The 22,288-nt window shown below is 52.4% G+C and overlaps 1 protein-coding gene across 1 annotated transcript in view; it reads right to left on the bottom strand.

Annotated features, from left to right (window-relative positions):
- Positions 1 to 341: 341 nt before the first annotated feature.
- CCDC12 (coiled-coil domain containing 12) overlaps positions 342 to 22,288 on the bottom strand; it is a 46,403-nt gene continuing 24,456 nt past the window's right edge. Inside the window, exons 3-8 of the mRNA XM_075706525.1 lie at positions 15,925 to 15,995; positions 3,502 to 3,581; positions 1,823 to 1,884; positions 1,688 to 1,722; positions 1,224 to 1,300; positions 342 to 933 (exon numbers count right to left, since the gene is read on the bottom strand). Coding sequence (XP_075562640.1) covers positions 854 to 933; positions 1,224 to 1,300; positions 1,688 to 1,722; positions 1,823 to 1,884; positions 3,502 to 3,581; positions 15,925 to 15,995 — 405 coding nt within the window. The 3' untranslated portion in view covers positions 342 to 853. The remainder of the gene's footprint in view (positions 934 to 1,223; positions 1,301 to 1,687; positions 1,723 to 1,822; positions 1,885 to 3,501; positions 3,582 to 15,924; positions 15,996 to 22,288) is intronic.

The raw sequence follows: 22,288 nt of genomic DNA, 5'->3' as shown, positions 1-22,288 counted from the left end.
GTCCCCACAGACATAAGGGAGATGAAGCGAGCTGCCTCCACCCAGCCCTCTGCAGAAAAGCGACAATTTCTTCCGCCACGGGACCATTTTATTATGAAAAGATTTGTTAACAACAAACTTTGTCAATTATAAAACATATAAAGGTACACGCTGCACAGCTTGGAGGGTCAGAAAACTTCAGGGAACAGAACAAACCCCACGTTAACCTCAGCTGGATGCAGAGCAGCCAACAGGTTCTGAGTCACGCAGCCGCTTCCAGCACAGTTATTCCGCACGTGCTGGGTCTGACCGTGGATGTTCCCAAATACTCCCAGCCAGCTCTCCAGAGCAAGAGACCCTGCGCGGCAGCTACACCAGCTCTTCTGCAGAAAGGAGAGCCCCGAGAGAGGCATCTCTGAGCGGGAACAGGAGCATCAGTCCCCTGGGAAATGGCAACGCCTCTCTAAGGGCTGCCGTAGGCTGTGTGGGCGTCTTCTTGCTCACCCACTGAGCAAGAGTGGAGTTAGCCTAAATTTACCTTCTCTGGCACCGGCCCTTTTGCCCAAAACCTTCCTTGCTCCACGCCCTGGCAGCCTAGGTTAAAGCTAACGTGGGTGTCTGTCCCGCTCCCATCAACCCCCCGTGGTCCCAAAAAGCTACGCGTGAAGCACTCCTCAACGGAGGAACAGCCGTAGTCCGAGAGAGGACAGCAGGGCTCCTTGGATCTGGCATGGTGGGATTCATGGGCTTCTGGCAAAGGGTTGGTGAGCAGCGTGTCCCAGCGAGGTGCCTCTACCTGAGAGCAACGGTGTCGGCGGCACTGGCAGAGGCAGATCCATAGAACCCATGCCCAAAGCTGCCGGCTGGGACCTCCTCAGTCGGAGTCGCTTCCTTCCTGCTTCGCTGACCCGACAGCGGACGCCAGCTCCTCCTCTTGCCCTTTCAACCGCTCTCCTGCAAGCGAGAAACAGCAGCGGCTTAGAGATGCCGGGGAACCCACACAGCGCAGGACCCGAACTGCAGCCCACAAACCGTCCTTCCCTGCCGCACCAGCCAAGCGCGCGTGCAGCCTCGGGGAAGCTGCTTGGGACCGACGGCTTCACAGACCCTTTTGGGAAGGGGATCAAGCTCTGCCGGTCCCTCCCTGGCCCAATACCAAGGCACTGAGCTCCCAGTAAGGATCGTGTAATCCCTCTGGAACAACTGGTGACCCCACACGCCATCCCTGCGGCACTGTAACGCACGTATCAATTCAGCAATGGCTCTCTGCGTCCTCTTCTCCAGCTTCTCCAGTTTCTTGGCTACATCTCGCTTCAAATCCCTGCGGAGGCGAGTGACAATGTCGGAACAAATCCTTGCCCCAGGCAGATATGAACACAGGGACCACGTTACACCTTTCCCAGTGGAAGAGAAACTCCTTCCCTCTCCTGCGAGCACCACGGGGCAGAGAGCGGGTCTGCCACCATGGGCAAACCAACCCAGAGCAACCCTTGTCACTGAGGCCACCGTGGTGACAAACACCCCAAAGGGATCAGTGGAGTCACTCGGTGTAAGCAGGAATTGGGAGGACAGCCCCGTGCCTTGTGTCTCCCTCCACAGCAGCGCAGGGTTTCCCCTTTCTAGCACTTTTAACCCAACCTGGACAACCTCGAGGTGACGGTAACCGCCGATACCAACACCTCAGGAGCAGGGCTCTGCAGGCACTCACCAGTCCGGCTTCCTGGGGGCCAGATTTGCCAGATCCTAGGGAAAAAGAGGAGACACCCAGTGAGAGCTGCAGGTGAGGTTCAAGCCTGGACGCAGACGGACGCACCCGGCGCAGAGCGGTTCCGAATATACGTACCACTTCGTCGATGATGGGCTCCGGCTTGGCAGCCTCCAGCTGGTCCTTCACCTTGTCTTCCACTAGATGGGGGAACAGGACCGGCATCAGCGCAGGGCGCAGCGGCAGCACAGGGACAAGGCACAGGGAAACCTATCAGAGCTCCGGGCTTGGTCGCCAAAAGCTTTTATAAAAGCCCGTTTGAATGTCTTTGCCTTAAGAGCGCGGTGAACGCGAGCCAGTACACGTGGGTACGCACGTTCCCCCGCCACCCAAACCCTTTTGGAGACTCCTAAAAAAATCCTCTGAAAGTGATGCAAACCCAACAACCATTTAACGCCACAAAGTGCAACGGCAGCAAGAAGCCTGCTGGGTTCAAGTCCCCTTTTCGTAAGACCTGCAGGGATCAGCTGCTCCGCAGGTGTTTAAACTGGAATTTGACTCACCGTGACTCATTTACAAGGCCACCGCCTGAGACATCTTGGAGGAATCAAGCTCCAGCCCAGACCTTATGTAAAGGTCTGCAGATCCTGGGGATAACGGCAAAGCACGTGTGGAAAACAGCCCTCCGTCCTTCAACCCGGGTGGCTGTGCACGGAGGGGGTGCGGGCAGCAGGGAGCATATCCCGAAGGGATGAATCCTGCTCCAGCAAATGGATATGCCCAAGGCGCATTTAATACGAATCCACAGCGAGTCCCAGCTCCTCTGTCCTCCTCCATCCGCACAAAGCGTCCGAGGACAGACAGGCTGGTTACTCCAGACAGGGGATCCGCAGCCGACGGGCACTGCAGCTCCGAAGGGCGGCTGGCAGAGAGCGCGTGTTTTACTGGAAATGGTCAAAACTGCTGTTCCCAATTGCAAACCGCACGCTCGGGAAAGAGTCAGGGGAAGTTTGAAACTTTTAGAAAAGGATAAAGAAAGCGCAGCGTCAGCATTCCTACCTACCAGATCTCTGCCGTACTCCCAAAGGCAGCCTTTTTATTTAGGGCATTTTTGAAGAGATCTATTCCAGGAGGACTCAATATTAAAAGATCAAGGGAACTTCTAGCCTTCGCCTCCCTCTCAAGAGCTGCGCGGAGGTTCAGCGCTAAGAAATAGCAGACTGAACGCCTGAACTCATTACTAATATTTGTTTAAAGGTAATTCAAACAAAAACCAGCCTGAATCTCCTTGAGAGTCCTCCAGCGAGAGTTCGGCTCCGAGTATCAACCCTTTGGTTTGGGACCGGACTCAGTGTGCTCAGACACACACCCCACTTGTGCAATGCAGGGTGTGCAGTCGCCACGGGCGAAAGGGGATGATGAAGCAACGGGGCCTGCAAGCATCACGCTCGCCCAGCTCCCACCACGGCTGCTCAGACACGCCAGCACCCTCCGGGGCTGCAGACACTCATCTCCTAGGATCTACCACCCTCACACCAGCACGCTGCTACCAAAATACGTCCCAGTGGCTTTTCCACCTTGGGCTGGAGAGAGCAGGAACACAGAGGTTTCCAAGCCACCTGATTTTTGGGAAGAAAAGGCGTAACACAACCATTTTGCAGCGCGCTGGCTGGATGCAGAGTCCCGTGCTGGTTTATTTGTCCCCACAACCACAAGTGCTGCTTCATTCCCTCACCGCAGGCACCAGCACCACCGTTAGCAATGCTTCCGCTTTCGTGCTCCTTCATTTCGCCTCCCATGCTCCCGCTTGCACCCACCTGAGGCTGGCTTGGCCTGCGGCACCTTCCTCTTCTTCAGCTCCTCATCTTCGGGCTCGTAGTTTCGCAGTTTGAGCTCCCTGGGGAGGAAGGGGAAGAGCAGAGAGCAGTGAGACACATCCAAGCCACCCCGGAGCGTGGGCTTTCGCTGGTGAGGGGCACATCTGCATCAGCGGCTGCAGGCAGGGGCTGGCAGCAACCCACACAAGGCAGAAAACACAGGGTCAGCCAGGAGCTCGGCATGAGAAAGGCAACGTCTTGGCAAGCCAAGCAGAGGCAGCTACTAATGGACCCAAGCTGTCTTGCAAAGCTCTGAACATCAGCCCAGCTCCCTTTCAGGTCTCAACCCAGTGATAGACTCGGGAAACACCAGAGAAGATCCACAATCAGGGAAAAAAATGATCCCAGCAGGGTATGCAGGAAGGACCTGTGGGTTTTGGGTTCAAAAAACGGGCAGACATGGCACTCTGGGCCATGGTTTAGTGGGCATGGGGGTGTTGGGTTGATGGTTGGGCTGATGATCTCGGAGATCCTTTCCAACCTTAGTGATTCCTAGATTTTACTTTCATTAAAAAATAATCCATCCCCCAAGCCAGGAAACATGAAATTATGACTCTGCCCTTAATTGGTTTAGTGGTGGCCTTGGTAGTGTAGGTTAATGGTTGGACTGGATGATCTTAAAGGTCTTTCCAACCTAAACAATTCCATGATTCTATGATTCGATTCTATTCTATGACAGGGAAAAAAAAAAAAAAGAGTATTTAGGGTACAAAGTGGTTACCCAGCCACTAGAGATGCTTCTGGAAGTGCTACAAACAGGGGTGCAGGCCAGCCCCGTGGTGCAAATAAGGGCAGCAAGTTCAGGTTCCTGAGCAAATGGGTGGAGGAGGTGGCAGTGACAGAGACGGCGATATCCAAATAACACCCAGAAGTTCACCCACCCTTTCACCTCCCTCCAGGAGAGCTCAGGAGACAGCAGTCAGCCATCTCCCCAGCACACACACCTCCCCGATATTTGGGTGCTGATTCTCCCCCTTTTCAAGGCAGTTCTTTTTACACCTCTCCCAAATAATCTGGGCCCCAAATGGACAGCCATTAGACAACCGCAGTCGTGTGCACTCCCAGGCTGATTCCTCCCCGAGGTCAAACCTTGCAAGCTTGAAGCAGCGGCATTTCCAAAACCAGAGCCCCGATCATCAAGCTCGCAGGACCCCGTCCCACCTCCAGCCGCTTACGTACGCCTACAATGCACTCTGCAGGCTGCTGGTTCTGTGTAACAGTACGCAAGCCCCCAGGGCAAATGAAGCAGATTAAACTCATTTAACACTGTCGATGGGTTTAATCAGTTTAAATAGAAACTGAGGCACTTGCTGCCCAGCAATGCTCCTGCCCCGGCTGTCAGCAAGGCCTTCGGCAGCGAGGAGGGCAGCTGTGCCGCTGCAGAGGACGCAGAGAACCCCGATGCGAACACGCTTTTATCAGGCAGGAAAATCAACGGTCGAATATTACCATTTTTCTCCCCCCACCAGCAGAGAGTTGATAACTGGGGCCACTTCCATCCTAGACTTTACTGATGGAGAAGCAAGTGAGATACAACCCAACCCAAGGGCTCCCAGTCACAGCAAAGAGAAGGTGAAGAAGCTACAGCCCAAGAGAGGCGAGAAGAAGGTGGTCAGTGGTCAGATGGCCACCAAAAAACCCAACCTTGGAGGTCCCTGGAGTGCAGCAGGAAGGTCCTACCCTTCCCACACCATCCCATCCCCGCTCCGGCAGCTGAATCTACTTGCAAAGAGTCCAACCCACACCACGGCTGGTGCCACGGAGGTGGTGGGAACACATGGTGGGAGCTCAGCGAGCCCTAACTGAGATAACTGCGACCAGCGGACTGGAAACCAGGGCCCAGGCAGATTAGGAGACTTGCAGACATTTCTCGTGTAATCAAGCCCAAGTCCCCCGAGCCCTCACATCAGCGCAACGGCGTGAAACAGGAACAACCTTCCCCAGTGCTGGGAGAAAGGATGCTTAAAAGAAACACGGGAGAGATTAGCACGTAGCTGCAGTACCTCCCCCAGGCCGAGAGCACCTTCACCCCACAAGGACAAGCTGCTGCGCACAGTTTTACGTGTATTTTTTTGGCACGCATGCCCTGGGAGGAGGGATTTATTAAATTAACCTGTACTGATCACCATAAATCCTCAGCCTGAGAGGCAGTTCTTTTCAGGAAGGCTGATCTTGGGAGGATCAAGCGATTATTTTTTTGCAGAAGGAGATGCCATCTCCAGGCACAGAGAAATCACCGCTATTCTGTGATTTTACAGACAAGCTCCGCTTAGCAGGATTTTGTTGTTAACCTGGGAGGCCAGGGGAGGAAGAGGAGCAGCTAATTCATTCAGGAGGTAACAGGACGTCAGGCTGAGATGTCTAACATCTGGCCACAGGCTGGCTCACGCTCACCAGAGGGGATTTATCTGACAAAGTGGCAGATCCTGCAGAATGCAAACTTCCACTATCTCCCAGGCTTTCTGGTCTTCTTAGCTCACGTTCAGAAGAATTTACTTGCAGCTGAAAGGGAACCGAACACAGACTCCTAGGGTCAGATCACTTAAAACAAAGAGAGCTACGAGCTAAGTAAGCCGTTTCTTCCAGGCCAGCAAGATGTTACCATTATACCCTGACAAGCGATATTTTAAAATCATCGCTTTGCACGTGCAACGGGAGCTGCGGTTGCGCAGCCACAGCCAAACCAGCAGAGAGTCGAGGTCTGCTGTTTGCAGCAGAAGCTCCCGGATCCCACATTTCAAGAGGCACACACTCTGGAGGTCTGGCTCCTGCTACAAGATGGGTGTCCACCCCTTCATTACGTTGCTGCAGGGCTTGGCATCATGTGGGGAACACACAAGGAAGAGGCACTGGAGTTGAAACCTGCTCCCCAACACTCTTCCCACCCGGAGAAGCCCCATGTCAGCTTGCAAATAAAAGCCTGGCAGTCCGGCACCGCTCGTGCTCGCTGGAGGTTTATCCACGAGATTAAAAAAACAAAACCACAAGGCACAGCTTGGCAGGTTCTGCCGCAGATGGGACGAGCGACGGCGCAGGTCTGGCAGAAGGGGAAGCAGCTGATGTGAGGGGGCGAAGAGGAGAAACGCTGCGAGATGATCCCCCCCCACGCCCAGCACCAGCGCTTTCAGATCCTTATTAAACCGATGCACAACTGCAAGAGCCAGGAGGAAACAAATAAAAATTGATCCCTTTAATTAACTGTGCAAGGCAAGAGCGGCTCTCGCACCTGCCTCCGGTAATTCTCGGTGCCCAGCGCTCCCCACAGCTGCCTCCTCGGGGGGCTCGGGGATTTCACCACGCTCAAGCTCCGGCATTGCCACGCTTGCCAGGAGCACAAGACTCATCTCTCCCTTTTTCTGCGCACGAGCGTATCTGTAAAGACAGAGCGACAAGCAGCAGAGCGGTGCTACCCTAAGTAACTCGAAGGCAGGCAAGGGTTAAGAATATATATAATTAGAAGTTGTTACTGGTCTTCCACAGAGGTGGGTTAAATAAAGTTCAGGTGCCAGCGGTTCCTCTAGCGCTGCATTCCAGAAAGACAGCCCAGTGCACTTTACAAGTGATTAATTATCTGAGCTCCCACAAAAGCAAAAAGAAACAAAAAACAAAAAAAAAAAAAAACCAAAACCCAGAGCTAACAACAGGCTCGGCGGCAGAACGGACACGTAGGAGCCACGTTAGGGAGTGCAGCTCGCAGGGGTGGAGGACACGTCACAGCGATGCACCGGCACTAACACAAGTGCTTAACGCTCCTCGGGAAGGACGGAGCAGCCGGACAAGACCTGGGTTTGAACCATTTGGGTGGGATCTAGCTCACGCACGGGCACTAGCCGATTTTATCAGCATCTTCTTATAATTGATGGACGTGCCAAACCCAGGAGATGCTCTCCTGCCCCTTCGAGCACCTTGTGCGGCGTTGCCCAGCGTATTTCAGCCCGAACGAGGCAGCACTGCTAGGGACGGAGGTGGTTAGAGCCTTACAGCGGGTGCAAGACTGTGCTGGAAGCTCCTAGGACCACATGAGGATTTGGGTAGCCGCAGCGATTATGGAGGGAAATGATGGACACAGCTTTTCAGCATCTCCTAAAAGGCTGTCAGGGGTGGCAGGTTCCCTGTTTTGGGTCAGGAATGCTTCAAATCCGCTTTCTGCTGTAGGCCCGGAGCTCCTCGCCAGGGATGAAGAAGGGATGTCAGCCTTTCTTTGAAGCAGGCGGGTTGGAAATGGCACGGCATTGCAGAATGCAAGGAGCTATCTGGACGCAGAACACGGCTCAGAGCCATCTGCAAGGTTGGTTTTTGCTTTACTCCTCCAGCCCCAAGGGCTTTATGGAGAAAACACGGGTTTTCAACCGATGAATGGATCTTTCTAAGCCTTCTGGTGAAGCACCCGTACGGCCATGTCCTTGTGTCAGGAGCACAGGGAATGGGTTTGCCAGAAACCCTGTAACAGCGATTTCCTCAGATATCACCGCATCCCCGCTCCCATAGTGACTATCACAACACAGTCACTTGGAACTGCACCGACTAGACGGCTTCAAGAGCACCTTCCTATTTTTACCTCTCTGAGGACAAGGCTGAGGGCCAAAGAAAGCTGGCTAGGACATCTTGATAGGGTTTTCTTTCTGGAGGTGAAAGAGGTAAGCAGAGCTCAGCAGGACAGCTACGAGCAGAAGACAGGAGTCCAGCGGCGTTTGCAGACCCTGCTTACTCTGCCCAGGATGAGAGGTGGGCAGCTCTTCACCTCTCGGTCTCCCTCAAGCCCTTCACGTTGCTCTGCTTAAATGTCTCTTGCGCTCCTCAGCGTCAGCTCTAGGCACCTGAGGAAGCTAGGGGGGGAAAAAAAAAAAATTATGCTTCCTCTGCTGCATCATCAAAACAAAGTGGTTTCAAACGCCCAGATCCCAGATGACTATTTTTGAAGTGTCATGGTAGAGCCTTTCCATTCTTTGGAAGCAGTTTAGGGAAGTCATGGGTGTTCTCAACCCTATCTCAACCATTTCAGGCACTTTCTTTGCCAAAGCCCTGGAGAAATACCATCCGGTTTGAGAATTTGCTGCCCTTTGACCTTCCCAAGCTGCTCAGAGCCTTCCATTTTTGCGACAGCCACTCCAATTTGCTTGAAACCAAATGTCCCAGGCAACCATTTCTACATTGCCCTTTAAAGAGGAACCGGCACAAGAATTTCATTTTATTTCTCTGCATCTCCAAAATTCACTTACTCCTGAGTGTTCCTGGGAAGCCACGCTCAAACACGTAAAGAAATTACTGCCCCAGAAGATACAAGGGAGGTCTCAAATCCTTGAAGGAGCAGTGGCTTGGTGGACCCCCCTCTGCTCCATCACGTGCTCCGTGAGGGCAAGAAGGTTTGAAGGAGCAGGGACAAGGCAGCCAGGCAACCAAGAACAGCAAAGCAGGAGACTTCAGCAGCAATCCAGGAGGGTTTGGGTCCAAGTTGCAGAGAGCTGGGCTCTGGCCAAGCTCCTGAAGAACCTGAAAGGAGCGGGTGATGCTGGGGTACCTGCGGGGCCGTGTGGTGAAGGTGTCCCCTGGGGCAGCACTCAGATGCTCTTCAGTGGCAGGAAACACTTCTCCTCTAAGTGCCTCTTCCCTTTTCTGTTTCCAGTTGCAAACCACATAGCAGAAGTCATTTTCAAGCTTTTTCTACAGGTCCCCTAATTTTTTTGCCAGGGAAAATTCACTGTATAGTGAGTTTAACTGACTGACAAGCTTATGCTCTTTCCTACCATCTCCAGACCCCATGGAAAGAACCAGATTAAGAGCATTTGGGCAGAGATTTCAGGCTTGGACTCTTACACCCTCTTTGCTCTCTTTGGTCACCCCCCCACCAACCTGCTGCACTGTTCTGCAAAGCCACCGAGCACATACAGGGTGCTGTGTGATCACCCATGGGTGCTGAGGGAACTCTACAGCACCACCACCACCCTCCGGGGGCACCACAAGACTTGCTCTACAACATGCATCAATGCTGGCATGGACTTAATTTTACACTTTTTTGGCACTTCGCCTTCCTACCCAGCCTGTCCCCTTGCAGACAGCTTTGATGTTTGCTCTTTGACATCTGGGTGCACCACCTCCTGCTGCAGCCTTCCCGGAGGTTTTCCTACAGCCAGGCTGGCTCGGAAGCATGGTCCGTACATCTCCAGGCTGCCTCGTTGCATGCAGTGACCCTTCCAGCAACCAAGATACACCCCATGAAGATCTACATCTGCTCCAACTTAGAAACCAAGAAATGACTTTCACATCCCAAAGGCACACCACGCTAGTCAAGGCTCTCCTCGCACCCTCTCTTGCAGTAGGATAGAGACGTCTCTAATGCAGAGGCCCAGAGCTTTGATCAAGAGGACAAAGTTGTTGCCATCGTTCCTGGATTCCTCGCCCAAGGCAGAAAAGGAGCAAGCAACAAGCAGAGGCAGAGAGCCATCAGCACCCACCCTCCGAGGAGCGATCTCTTTTCGCTGGGAGAAGGCTGCTCCTGCTCAAATAGCTGAGCGTGTCGGAGCGCATCCCCCTCCCCGAGCGGCTGCCAAAAGGCACTCGAGGAATGCCAAAAAACCAAACACCTCTATTAACACCGCGAGCCCCCAAAACGTGCTGAGGCAGCTGGTTTCTCAGGACGTGCTTCTTGGGGGAGCACGGATGGGGAGAGACGTATCCCCAGGTGTTGCAGGAGGAGGGCTGCAAGAGAAACTCTTCGAATGCAGGCAGGTGTCCGGCGTCCCACGCTGCTTCACCAGGCAGCCAAGTGCTTTCCAGGCAGACACAAGCAACATCAGTAAATACAACCCGGAGAAAACCCACACTCGATCTGCAGCACGGGACCCAGGCTGGTGATGGAGCACCAGGAGCCGGCTGATGTGTAAACCCCAACCCTGGCCACAGCACCCAGCCGTGCTCCAACACGTGCTGCCGCAAGAGCATGCTTTGCCCATGCTCTTATGGGGTTTCTCCAGCTTCTTTGGCTGACGGTGGGTCAGAAACGATCTGCCACCCTTGAGGCTCAAGCCACAAAAGGGGCCCTGAAGGTACCTTGGTAGCATCTAGATGACCACAGGACCTCAACATCTCCCTAGCCGGCTTCAAAATGGTACCAAGCATAACTTTGCTGCAGCTCTGCACTTCAGTAACCATGTTCAGGTCCACCGTCTCAGCACAGAGCCAGCGCAAGGTCTGTGAACAAGAAGATGCTCCAGGTAAGCTCAGGGTTATGTACAGCCTTGCCCCCCTGCACCACACCAAGAGCTCTCCCACAGGGAGGTTAGATGGAGGTCTAAGCACCCAAAAATCAACACCCAAAATGCCGTGGTTTGGTTACAGCAGGTTCTCAGCAATGACTACGGGAAAAGAGTGGACTTGCTGGGAAGATCCTGGGAACTCATAGCCAAGGGTTGGGTAGGAAGGACCAGGATTTCTCCTTTGGCTGCTCACCCTTGCACCCTGCTGCTTGGGGACGGGCAGAGGGACACCCAGCCTGTCCAAGGCAAAGCCAGGATCACCAGACACCCGCTGAGCACATCGACAGCCTCTGTCAGGAGGGTGCAGCCAGGCTTCGGACCAGCTGAAGCTCCATGGGGCCCTCCCTGTGAAAGTAGATCATCTCCCAGGTTATCTCCTCCAGAGTGAGACGGCACAGCTCTAATCGGAGGGAAGGTCCACAGCACCCTCACAGCTCTGGAGGGGAGGAGGGCTCTGCACTGCTTCAAAATGGTGGTGGGCATGGTGGTGTTGTGTTGATGGGTGGACTGATGATCTTAGAGATCCTTTCCAATCTTAATGATGCCTAGTTTTTACTTTCATTAAAAAATAATCCAGCCACCAAGCCAGGAAACACGAAATTATGACTCTCCCCTTAATTGGTTTAGTGGTAGACTTGGTAGTGTTAGATTAATGGTTGGACTGGATGATCTTAAAGGTCTTTTCCAACCTAAACAATTCTATGATTCTAAAATGGGCACAAGCATCCAAACGGACCTGGACAAGCTGGAGAGGTGGGCCTGTGTGACCCTCATGAGGTTCAACAAGGCCAAGTGCAAGGTCCTGCATCTGGGACGGGGCAACCCCCGATATCAATACAGGCTGGGATGGAGAGCAGCCCTGCGGAGAAGGACTTGGGGGTGCTGGGGGATGAAAAGCTGGACATGAGCCGGCAATGTGCGCTCGCAGCCCAGAAAGCCAACCCCATCCTGGGCTGCATCCCCAGCAGCGTGGCCAGCGGGGCGAGGGAGGGGATTCTGCCCCTCTGCTCCGCTCTGGGCAGACCCCCCTGCAGCCCTGCGCCCAGCTCGGGGCCCTCAGCACAAGGACACGGAGCTGCTGGAGCGGGGCCAGAGGAGGCCACAGAAATGATCCGAGGGCTGGAGCCCCTCTGCTGCGGGGCCGGGCTGGGGGGCTGGGGGTGCTCAGCCTGGAGAGGAGGGGGCTGCGGGGAGGCCTGAGTGCGGCCTGGCAGTGCTGAAAGGGGCTGCAGGAAGGGTGGGGAGAATCTTTTTAGCAAGGCCTGCTGTGACAGGACAAGGGGTAATGGATTTAAACTAAAGAAGAATAGATTTAGACTGGATATAAGGAAGAAATGTTTTACAGTGAGGGTGGTGAGGCGCTGGCACAGGTTGCCCAGAGAGGCGGTGGAGGCCCCATCCCTGGAAACATCCCAGGCCAGGCTGGACGGGGCTGTGAGCACCCTGCTCTGGTTAAAGCTGTCCCTGGCACTGCAGGGGCTGGGCTGGGTGGGCTCTGAAGGTCCCTTCCCACCCAAAGCATTCTGTGATTCTTATGATCTTCAGGAGGCGGCCTAGATCCTGCCAGCTCCTCAGTCTCCTCACCCAGTACCCCAACAGTTACCAGCCAGGTGGATACAACCATCTAAATTCCCTTCCCCAGTGCCCAGCAAAAGCTGCGATGCTACAGCCTTGCCCCTGCCCACCTCCCACCTTCCCCAACGGAGGGGCCAAGCGCTTGGTCCCTGGAGATTTGGGGTGGTGATGGTCCTTGCACAGCGTCCATCAGCACAAGCCACCGGCGGTAGCGGGTTCAGCCGTCCACGGAGATGCCGATCAAACCCGCCACGTGTACTCAGCTCAGCCTACACATAAATACTGCTCTCTCCCATATTTGATTATAATTTTTTTTTTTAAACTCTTCATTAAGGTCTCCACGCTCCAGGATGTAAGGAAGCACGTCCGCACAGCAGTTATCCTTGCTACCGCCTCGGCTGTCCTGCCAAGCTAAAACCAACACTGAGCAGACTCGCTGCTGTATTTTTTTGTGCAGAGGTTAAAAAAAAAAAAAAAAAAGTGGTTTTGACCTGCCCCGTGACATTCTTCCCACAAGGGAAGAGATCGCGCTTCCCCACCCCTGCCTCCCCCAGCTCCTCCCCAGAAAATTCATCTCTGCAAGCGGCACAGCACCGAGCTGTAATTTTAAAGGATGACGAAGTGTCGAAACACCAGCAGCTGATTAACAGCAGCTCGCTGAAGCTTAATTTCTAAGTCAGTTGACAATATTTTTTTTCTCCCCCCTCCCTCTCCAAGCCCTACCTTGGATTTTTATTGCCACTTTTAACACCCCTGACAAGCTCCGCTTGCAGAACTGCAGCCCAACGCCTCTCTGCTCCCCGCGGGGCGGCAATGCCTGTCCCCAGCCAGCCGCGGCTTTCCACGGCGCTCACTTTGCAGACCCCCGAGCCCCAAAGCGACGGCTTCTCCCTGCGGGAACCAGGCGGAAGGGCCAAAGTCCACCCACACCCTGTTCCTTGCAAAGGCGGCTCGCAGGCTGCGCCGTGGCGGGAGGTGTTTCCTGGTCAGTAGGCTAAGCATAACTGGCTAAAAAAAAAAAAAAAATTAAAAAAAAATAACCCGTGCTCTTTGCAATTACAGATATAAACTCCCCTGAGAGCTCAGATCAGAGATAGCATGAGCTGAAATTGCTGCGAGTGTACCGGGGTTTTTGCAGAGGGCTTCGTCAGCACTTGTTCCTGCGGTGGTAGCTTGCAGCGTGAAAGATAAAAACAAGGAACAAAAAAAAAAAAGAGAGAGAGAAAAAAAAAAAGGAGGGGGGGTGGGGTGATTTGAGTCGATCAGAAAAAAAACAGGAAGCTGCCAAAAAGCCTGTTGTCACATAGGCAGGGAGAAAATATTAGTAAAGCCAGCGCCCGGCGGTTCTGTCCTTCTTAGAGGGTATAAAGGATGGGCTGGGGTGCGGGCTGGTGCAGGAGGCACAGCTGCAGGGATGGAGCGACCAGCCTGCAGCAAAAGCCCCGGGCTTCTGTTTGTTTTTCAGGGCGGTCAGGGCACCTAAAGCCTACGTGCAGGCCACAGGATTATTTATTGAACCACCAGATTTCCCCTCCCCGTGTCATGCTCTCGGTGGTTTTCAGCTTGAGCAAGCGGCGCACCTATTGAGGCGCTTGTTTAGGTGCGAGTGGTTTGCAGGGAAGGCAGATTTCAGTTACCAGGACCTCTCGCTTCCCAAATTCAGGGGCAACGCCAGCAGATTATCTCAGCTTACCTTATGCCACCAGCCAACGGGGCATTAGTGCACAGCACTTCCCTTTTTCAAAGGGCTGAGAGAGTTCAGCTACACTATTGGGAAATAAACATCTAAGATGAAATCAAGTTATTGGCTCACCAGCCTTCGAGATCTTGTTACAAACGCACATCCAATTCCGGCGACAGAAAAAGGACAATTCGACAAGTAAAGCAAAAGCTAAGAACCATCTCAGCCAAATTTGTGAGTCAAACATTTCCTGCAGAGCAGATCTCGCTCTAATTTGCCTTGCAAAGTTACGTCTGGATCCTGATAAAACATGCCGTGGTTGGACAGACGGACAAAGAGCTCCAGAATCCTGCAGGAAAATTGATCCGGAAAGGAAACTTTTTCCTCCAAAAGCTGCCTCCCCAAAGGCATCACTCCCACGTATTTCAGGAGGAGCCCCGTGCCCGCATCTGCGGGGAGTTTCATGCATCAGTACAGAGCTGGCTGGAGACGGGAGTTCCTACTTAACACCTCTTCTCTCTACGTATAACCTCAGTGAAGCTTCAAGGGCATCACCCACAGGCAGGGGAAGGCTTTTTGCCACAAGACGAGAGCTGGCAAACAAGCGCTCGTGGAAAAAGTGATTTGCCAACTTGACAGGAGTGACGCCGAAGACTTGGTATGAAACCACGTCACCTCTGGTACGCTCCAGGCTGCTCAGCAGCGATTAAAAAGAAGGAATCCCCAGCCTGAAAGTCAGTCAGAGTAGAAAAAGAGTTGTTTTTTTTTTCCCCCAGGGATTTAGCGGACCAATTCAGGATTCCAGTTTGGGAGCAGGAGTGCATTGCTGCTAGCCCAACGTTGCCAGCTCATGGCGCAGTAAAGACAACCCAGGCCCGATGCTCCTCATCAGCGGGCCACCGCACGCTGCGTCACCTCGCCGCACAGTGTATTAAGTGGCAGGGCTGGAAAGCAAGAGCTGTTTATTCATTATTCATCATCATTCCCAAGATCTCTTAGCTCCTGTTTCGGCTTCAGCCCAGACCCTGTGCCTCTTCCAGCACAAAACCCAACCACGGTGCCTACAAACCAAGTTCAGCGTCCGTGATGGTTCTCCAGAACCACTCCCAGCCCCAAATCCACGTGGGCAGTTCTCAAGAAGGGATGCGTTTTCTGCCGGGAGTTATTCCCAAGAAACATCGAGGACTGTGCTCTACTTTCTCAGCAGAGCATCTTGGACACACGCCTCCCCCAGAGGAGGTTTCTAGCTGGTTAAAGCGGTGAGAAAAGGTCACGTCCCGCATCTTCAAACCAAACTTTATCCCCCGTCGTCTCCAAAGGAGACCTGATGGCGTTTTTACCAGCAGGAAACCCACTGCACAGTCAGCTGGTCCTGCCAGGAGTGACACCCTGCCTCGGTTAGTTTTGCGCTCACATTTTCCGGTGACAAGAGAGAGCAGCGGTGGGCCACGGTTAAACAGCCACGTGTACCCTGAGGACCTCTGTTCATGGAGGGGGAGGGGAAAAACAAAAAAAAAAAAATCCACACTTAAAATGACACACGTGCAGGGGACAGAGATGCAGCAATGGCTGTTGAATTCAAGGGAGCCAGCCTAAATGCACCCAACACATCTGACGGCACCACTTTCCCCCTGCTACCCCCAGAAACGCGGCAAGTCAGCCCCAGGCTTTTCCTCTTTCTTCCCCGATCTCAGATCATTTACACCACACGATCAAATTCAAGCTACAAAAATAAATAAAAGAAGGAAAGAAACTGCACGTTAGAAGCCAAGGAAAGACCCTAATTAGCAACCACGAGAGCAGCGCCTGAACAATACATGCAAGAGAGACAAGTGGGAATAAATAAATAATTACTTGTGCCTGACGGTCTCCTCTTCGTCATCTTCTCTGAACTGCTTGCTCTCACGTTCGGCGCCGTCCTTATTCTGAAAGAAGGAGAAGTTGATCTGTCAGGCTCTGGCCTCTCTGGAAATGCCAGAGAGCAAACAGCAGCCCAGCAACCCTCCCGGAGGGCACAGGGCAGACAAACAGCAAGGCGCGCTTTGAAATTACTTTTAAATTACGACACCTTTAAATGAAGCCTGTTTTCCTTTTTCTCCCGTTAGTACTCTGCTCGTACAGATACCACGACAAATGTAAGAAGGGGCAAGGAAAATTTAATTTTCCTCTCGGAGGCGATCACGCCCCTCAGCGCTGATATCCCCCTTATTACGGGTAACTGCGTCAATGCAGGGAGCAAACAGCAGGTTGCAATCAATAACAGAGCTCAGAAATCTCATCCCGTGTCTGAATTACCACTCCGCGTTACACGGCAGAGCAAAAGGAGATGGGGGCACCACGCAAAACGGAGGGCTGGCCAAGCAGCCACGTACGCCCTTCACCGCGGCGCTGTGGCGGGGACCTGAAGTTAAATCCCGTGCTCCCAGATCCCCAATCATAGAATCGTAGAATCGTTTAGGTTGGAAAAGACCTTTAAGATCATCCAGTCCAACCATTAACCTACACTACCAAGTCCACACTAAACCAATCAAGGGTAGACCAGACTAAACCATGTCCCCAAGTGCCACCTCTGCCCGTTTTTTGAATGCTCCCAGGGATGGGGACTCCACCACCTCCCTGGGCAGCCTGTTCCAATGCTTGACCACCCTTTCCATGAAGAAATTTTTCCTAATTTCCAACCTAAACCTCCCCTGACGCAGCTTGAGCCCATTTCCTCTCGTCCTGTCGCTGGTTCCTTGGGAGAAGAGCCCGACCCCCCTCCCTGCCCCCTCCTGCCAGGAGCTGCAGAGCGATCAGGTCTCCCCTCAGCCTCCTCTTCCCCAGGCTGAACACCCCCAGCTCCCTCAGCCGCTCCCCACCAGCCCTGTGCTCCACACCCTGCCCCAGCTCCGCTGCCCTTCTCTGGACACGCTCCAGCACCCCAATGTCCTTCTTGTGCCGAGGGGCCCAAAACTGGACACAGCATTCCAGGTGCGGCCTCCCCAGTGCCGAGCACAGGGGGCCGATCCCTGCCCTGCTCCCGCTGGCCACGCTATCCCTGACACAAGCCAGGATGCTGTTGGCCGCCTTGGCCACCTGGGCACACTGCTGGCTAATTAACCAAAGAAAGGATGGATATCATTGCATTGGTTGAGGGGAACTACAGGCAGGCAGAAGAGGTAATAAAAATTTAGGAAGCGAGCAAGCGCAGGCTCGGCCGGCTCGCGACGCAGCAGATCACCCACAAACGTCCAGGGCGCACGCATCGGCAGGCTTCGCCCCGGTCCCTCCTCTTTCTCCTAAGTAATCATTCCAGAAGTTTTAACAGGTTGCAAAACACGGCGGCAGAAATCAAACGGGGATCAGCCCAACAAAAGGTCTAATTTCAGCTCCAGAAAACACCGTGCAGCAACGTAAATCGCATTTCTCTTTAATAGGGTGTTACAGTAGAGGCTCATTTTGCATCATCCAGAAACTGGCACAAACAGCTTATTAGTCAAGTTACCAATTATATTTATTATCCAGACAGGCACGGCTATCGGACGTTAACAATAACAAGCTGGAAAGGGATTTGTTTGGTTCTCACGCCGATGAACTCATTTCATTCAACCGCCGAACAAAGTACGCTCCGCGGCAAACGCATCTGCCCTTATTTTGCAGAGTGTATCGCTATAGCAGACGCAACGAATGAACGACTTCTTTGGAAGCTGTTGCTTTTCTGATTGAACTCCCCTGGCATCCTCCAAGTGAAAAGCAAAATGTGGCAGCTCTAGCAGACTGCAGATTAAGTCTTTATTTCCTTGAGCATGGCCGGTTCCAGGAGGACTATTACCCAAGTTACCTGCTAATAAATACAATAAATACGTTTGTAATATCTGGCTACGATTCACCTTGCCAAGAACGCACGGGGGCTGTTGTGCCAACATTCCTCTCTGCCTTTCAACGGGAACAGCTCAGAGGCCAGAGAAATGATTTTTCAAGAAACGTCCTTTCATCACGCTGCAAAGGTTACCGCTCCTTTTCACCCAGTTCAGAGAGACGAAGCCCTCTGGGTCAGTCTGTTCAAAGTCTTTTTTCAACACTGAAATAGGTGCATGTCTCGCTTTAGAAAATCGCAAGGAAAAACTGGTTATAACCAGAAGACGACCGACATCGCTCTCGGATCCAAAATCACTTTGATTGGTCACTTGCTCTGTTAAAAGCTTTGCTGGAGAGTTCAGACATCTAATAGCCAACTTCAGGACACCAAAATTATTTTACCGGCTAAACATATTCCTAAGCTCTAGAAGGACCAGAAAGGTTTCCCTAGTCAACAGCTTACTTATCACATGCTTCTTGACTACACAAACTTTAAAACTCTATTCTGCAACCTGGGTTAAAAATTGGATGACAAGCAAACAGGAAGGCGAGCCAGGAAATAGCTCAGTTCTGGTTCAGGCTCATCAGTGGCTGGAGTTGTTCAGGTTCAGCTCCTGATCAACGGGCAAGAAAAACAGTCCTGTCTTTTTAGAAAGAAAAAAAAAAAACTCATTCCTAAAAACCAATATTTGGTTCACTTTTAACTGCCTGTTTGTGATTTTATTTTTATTTTTAAGTCCGCAGTAACCTTGTGATATTTGCACAGACATTTCTTGTTCGGTAAAGACCGTGAGTTCGGCTCAGATGAGCACGTGCAGCCTGCTGTAACCTTCTGGTGTGAGCTTCGCGCTAGGTAATATTTAGACACCCTTCAGTCCACGTTATTTAAAGCTGTGGGAAGTACCTTCTTGCACTCTTCAGTCCTTTCTCATTCCTTTCATCTCTTCAGACTCTTAGTGTATGCGATTAGACCCTGCATTCCCCTCATTCTTGCTAGAATTTTATCCAGAAGGGTTATAAGCAGGTTCTGAAATCCTAAAGAGATATTTGGCAAAAATATTCACGTCAAGCCGCGGCTGTTCTTCCCACCGCAAGCCTGCGCTCTTTGCACCACTGCAAATCTTTCTTTTCCCCGTATGCTGAAATAATTTGATACTGAAATCCTACCACTCTTAGAATCATGGAATCGTTCAGGTTGGAAAAGACCTTTAAGATCGTCCAGTCCAACCATCAACCTAACACTGCCAAGGCCACCACTAAACCAGTTCAGGGGAGAGTCATAATTTCGTGTTTCCTGGCTTGGGGGATGGATTATTTTTGAATGAAAGTAAAACTAGGAATCACTAAGGTTGGAAAGGAGCTCTAAGATCATCAGCCCAACCATCAACCCAACACCCCCATGCCCACTAAACCATGGCCCAAAGTGCCACCTCTGCCCGGTTTTTGAACCCCTCCAGGGCTGGGGACTCTCCCACCTCTCTGGGCAGCCTGGTCCAGTGCTTGGCCACTCTTTCCGTGAAGAAATTTCTCCCAATATCCAATCTAAACCTCCCCTGACGCAGCTTGAGCCCATTTCCCCTCATCCTATCGCTGGTTCCTTGGGAGAAGAGCCCGACCCCCCTCCCTGCCCCCTCCTGCCAGGAGCTGCAGAGCGATCAGGTCTCCCCTCAGCCTCCTCTTCTCCAGGCTGAACACCCCCAGCTCCCTCAGCCGCTCCCCACCAGCCCTGTGCTCCAGACCCTGCCCCAGCTCCGCTGCCCTTCTCTGGACACGCTCCAGCACCCCAATGTCCTTCTTGTGCTGAGGGGCCCAAAACTGGACAAAATTTCCAGTTTGCCCAAAATCTCCAATTCCAATTTACTCCCCATTACCACCCAAATATTTTCTAAAGTCCTGGCGATATTCCTAGAAAAATCGAGCACACCACCAGCGAATGCAACGTCATGCAATGATTCTGTAGGGACTTTTCCTCTGCTACAGCTCTCCTCGTAGTGCCTTCTCGGATGGTGCGGAGCAGGCGCGCTGCCCTTTGGCAACATGAGAACCGGTGCGGGAGTCCCCATGGGGATGTCGTGAGCTGGCAAGAACGGGATATGGTCCCTTCTGTACTTCAGCAGAAGGGAACACAGGATAATAAGGACTGCAGCACAGTTCAAGGAGACGGCGTAACTGCATCTAACCATTTCCAGCCTGCTCATCACCGCCACAAATGCCCTCTAAATTATACTCCCTGCCATCACGCGCCGCTAATCAGGCTCCACCAGCCAGATCAGCATGCAAGTGGAACTCAACGAGGTCTGAAATGGATGTCTCAAGTCAGGCTTCCCCACCACCACCCCAGCCAGAGAAATTAATGCTGGTTCCTTGTTTGCAAAACGGTCTGTAAACAAGATTTCGGTTTCATTACCAGAGTGACGAAAATCCCCAGCCACAGGGCAGAGGCGACACGTGGCGAAGAGGCCGTAAACCTCCAGCAGCGGCAGGAACGGTCGCAGCTCCGCAAAGAGGCAGCTCGTCACAGACTCTATAAAAAAAATGGGGTTCTAAAACAATATTTGATGGATGCAGCAGAGGAGGATCGCTGCTCCTCATCCAATCGCCGAGATTTTTGCTTGCATTTCCAGCCAGGCTGCACTACCTTCCCCCCGCACGCGCTCCCTGCCCACAGTTTACCACCAGGGCTTCCTGCGCCGCATTCAAGCGCTTGAATTCACACGAGCTGAAAAAAGGCAAAGTTTTAAGATGACAGCGGCTTACTCTAGACGCTGCGTGGAGGGAGCCGTCACGGGTTTCTAAATATACATATAAACTGCAGCCGATGCAAAGCGCTTCTCAATGGTTTTACACTGGAGCAGGCAGCAAGCCCGGCGCACGGCTAGCAGCTCCCAGCCAGCCAGGCTTTGGAGAAGATCCCTCCTCTGCTTTCCACGCTTCCTCACCCAAAACGCTGGGGTTTCGCGCTGTGTAAGAAAGCTGGACTTTGAATTACTCGGGCAGAAAGAGGCAATTAAAGTTTCTGCGGCCTCGGAGACTGCGCCCAACGGCAGCAGGACATGGAAAAGAAAGGATTGATTCGGTGCTCGCAGCAGCTTGATCTGTTAGATCCCTTTAATTTAATTTATTGCCCATTACCACCCTAATATTTTCTAAAGTCATGGTGATATTCCTAGAAAAAAATTCTGTTAGATCCCCTTAAAGATCATTCCTCCTCCACGAAAACCAGAGATGCACCCCATTGCTTGGCAATGCCCGTAGCCTTGGCTAGCGATAGAAAAGTTTTACCGTAGCAAGCTTTACCGGCATCCCCTGCACTCTCCAGGTAGTTACTCAGAGCATACACCAAAATTATATTCAAAACTAACACTGACGCATTACTCTGAAGAAATACAGGCAAATTCTTCAGGGAATACCTATCTGAAATCCCTGGGGTCTCAACAAAGAGCTGGGGCAGAGCTGAAATGCCCTACGACACCATCCTTGCGTGCCGGCGCAGCATCGTCGGCAGAAGGGACCACGCGCAGTCATCCGCTTCGGCGCCAAAGCAGCCGGAGCAGCTCACGCCGCATCCATCAGCGCTATAAATTATAAATTAATTATAATTATCATAAATTAACCTGGCTAAGATACGAAGCCTCCTCTTTCACGTCACCTTGCCTGAGAGATGCTGGTATTGAGAGCGCCATTCATAAGTAGGCAGAAAGGGGGGAAATAACTTTCCGGAACTTGATATTCTGCTTAGAGCCAAAGTGGATGACCAACTGCCCTTGCAAAGAGAAGGAATGAGGGATTGCAACCAACATCTCCTTCCTCCCGTGCACAGCCAGGGGTGCAGGCAACGGCTGCAGGAAGGTGGAGGAGCTTCCCTCTCCAGCCAGGTGCAGAACCTGAAACCACATGCAAAACACGGAGCCTGCGGGCGGGATGCTGTGCCTCCTCAGGAGCAAAGGGTTGCAGAAAGGCAGATCCCATTACCGTGATCATTTATTGATAAGGAGACGGCCTCTCAAACACGCATCTTATCTTACAGCTCCATGTTTTTACCGCTGCCCCATTTCTCTCCTCTTTCTTCTCTGCCCGTACTGGATTTATCCGATCCCTCAGGGCTCTGACGCAGCAGCGATGCCTTAGGGTTCTCCACTTTGCTCTGAATTTTTGTCTTAAGACCTGTCCCTTCATCATCGTCTTCAAGTATTTCCGTTCAACAGCTGTGTCACAACTTTCGTTTCTTAACTCAGGAAAGGAAGTATTCCTCCCCAAAACAGTGTTTCCCCTAATTACTGGTTCATCCTTCAAATGTTTTAATGCATTTCCCTTTGCTTGCTGACGGTCACTTCCGACAGGTGCGCAGCAGCAATTCAACTCTCACTACTTTTCGGTTCAA

This window comes from Pelecanus crispus, chromosome 2, assembly GCF_030463565.1.
Source record: "Pelecanus crispus isolate bPelCri1 chromosome 2, bPelCri1.pri, whole genome shotgun sequence".
NCBI lineage: Eukaryota > Metazoa > Chordata > Aves > Pelecaniformes > Pelecanidae > Pelecanus > Pelecanus crispus.
Note: the sequence above shows the minus strand (reverse complement) of the source record. Positions and strands in the feature narration are given on the sequence as shown.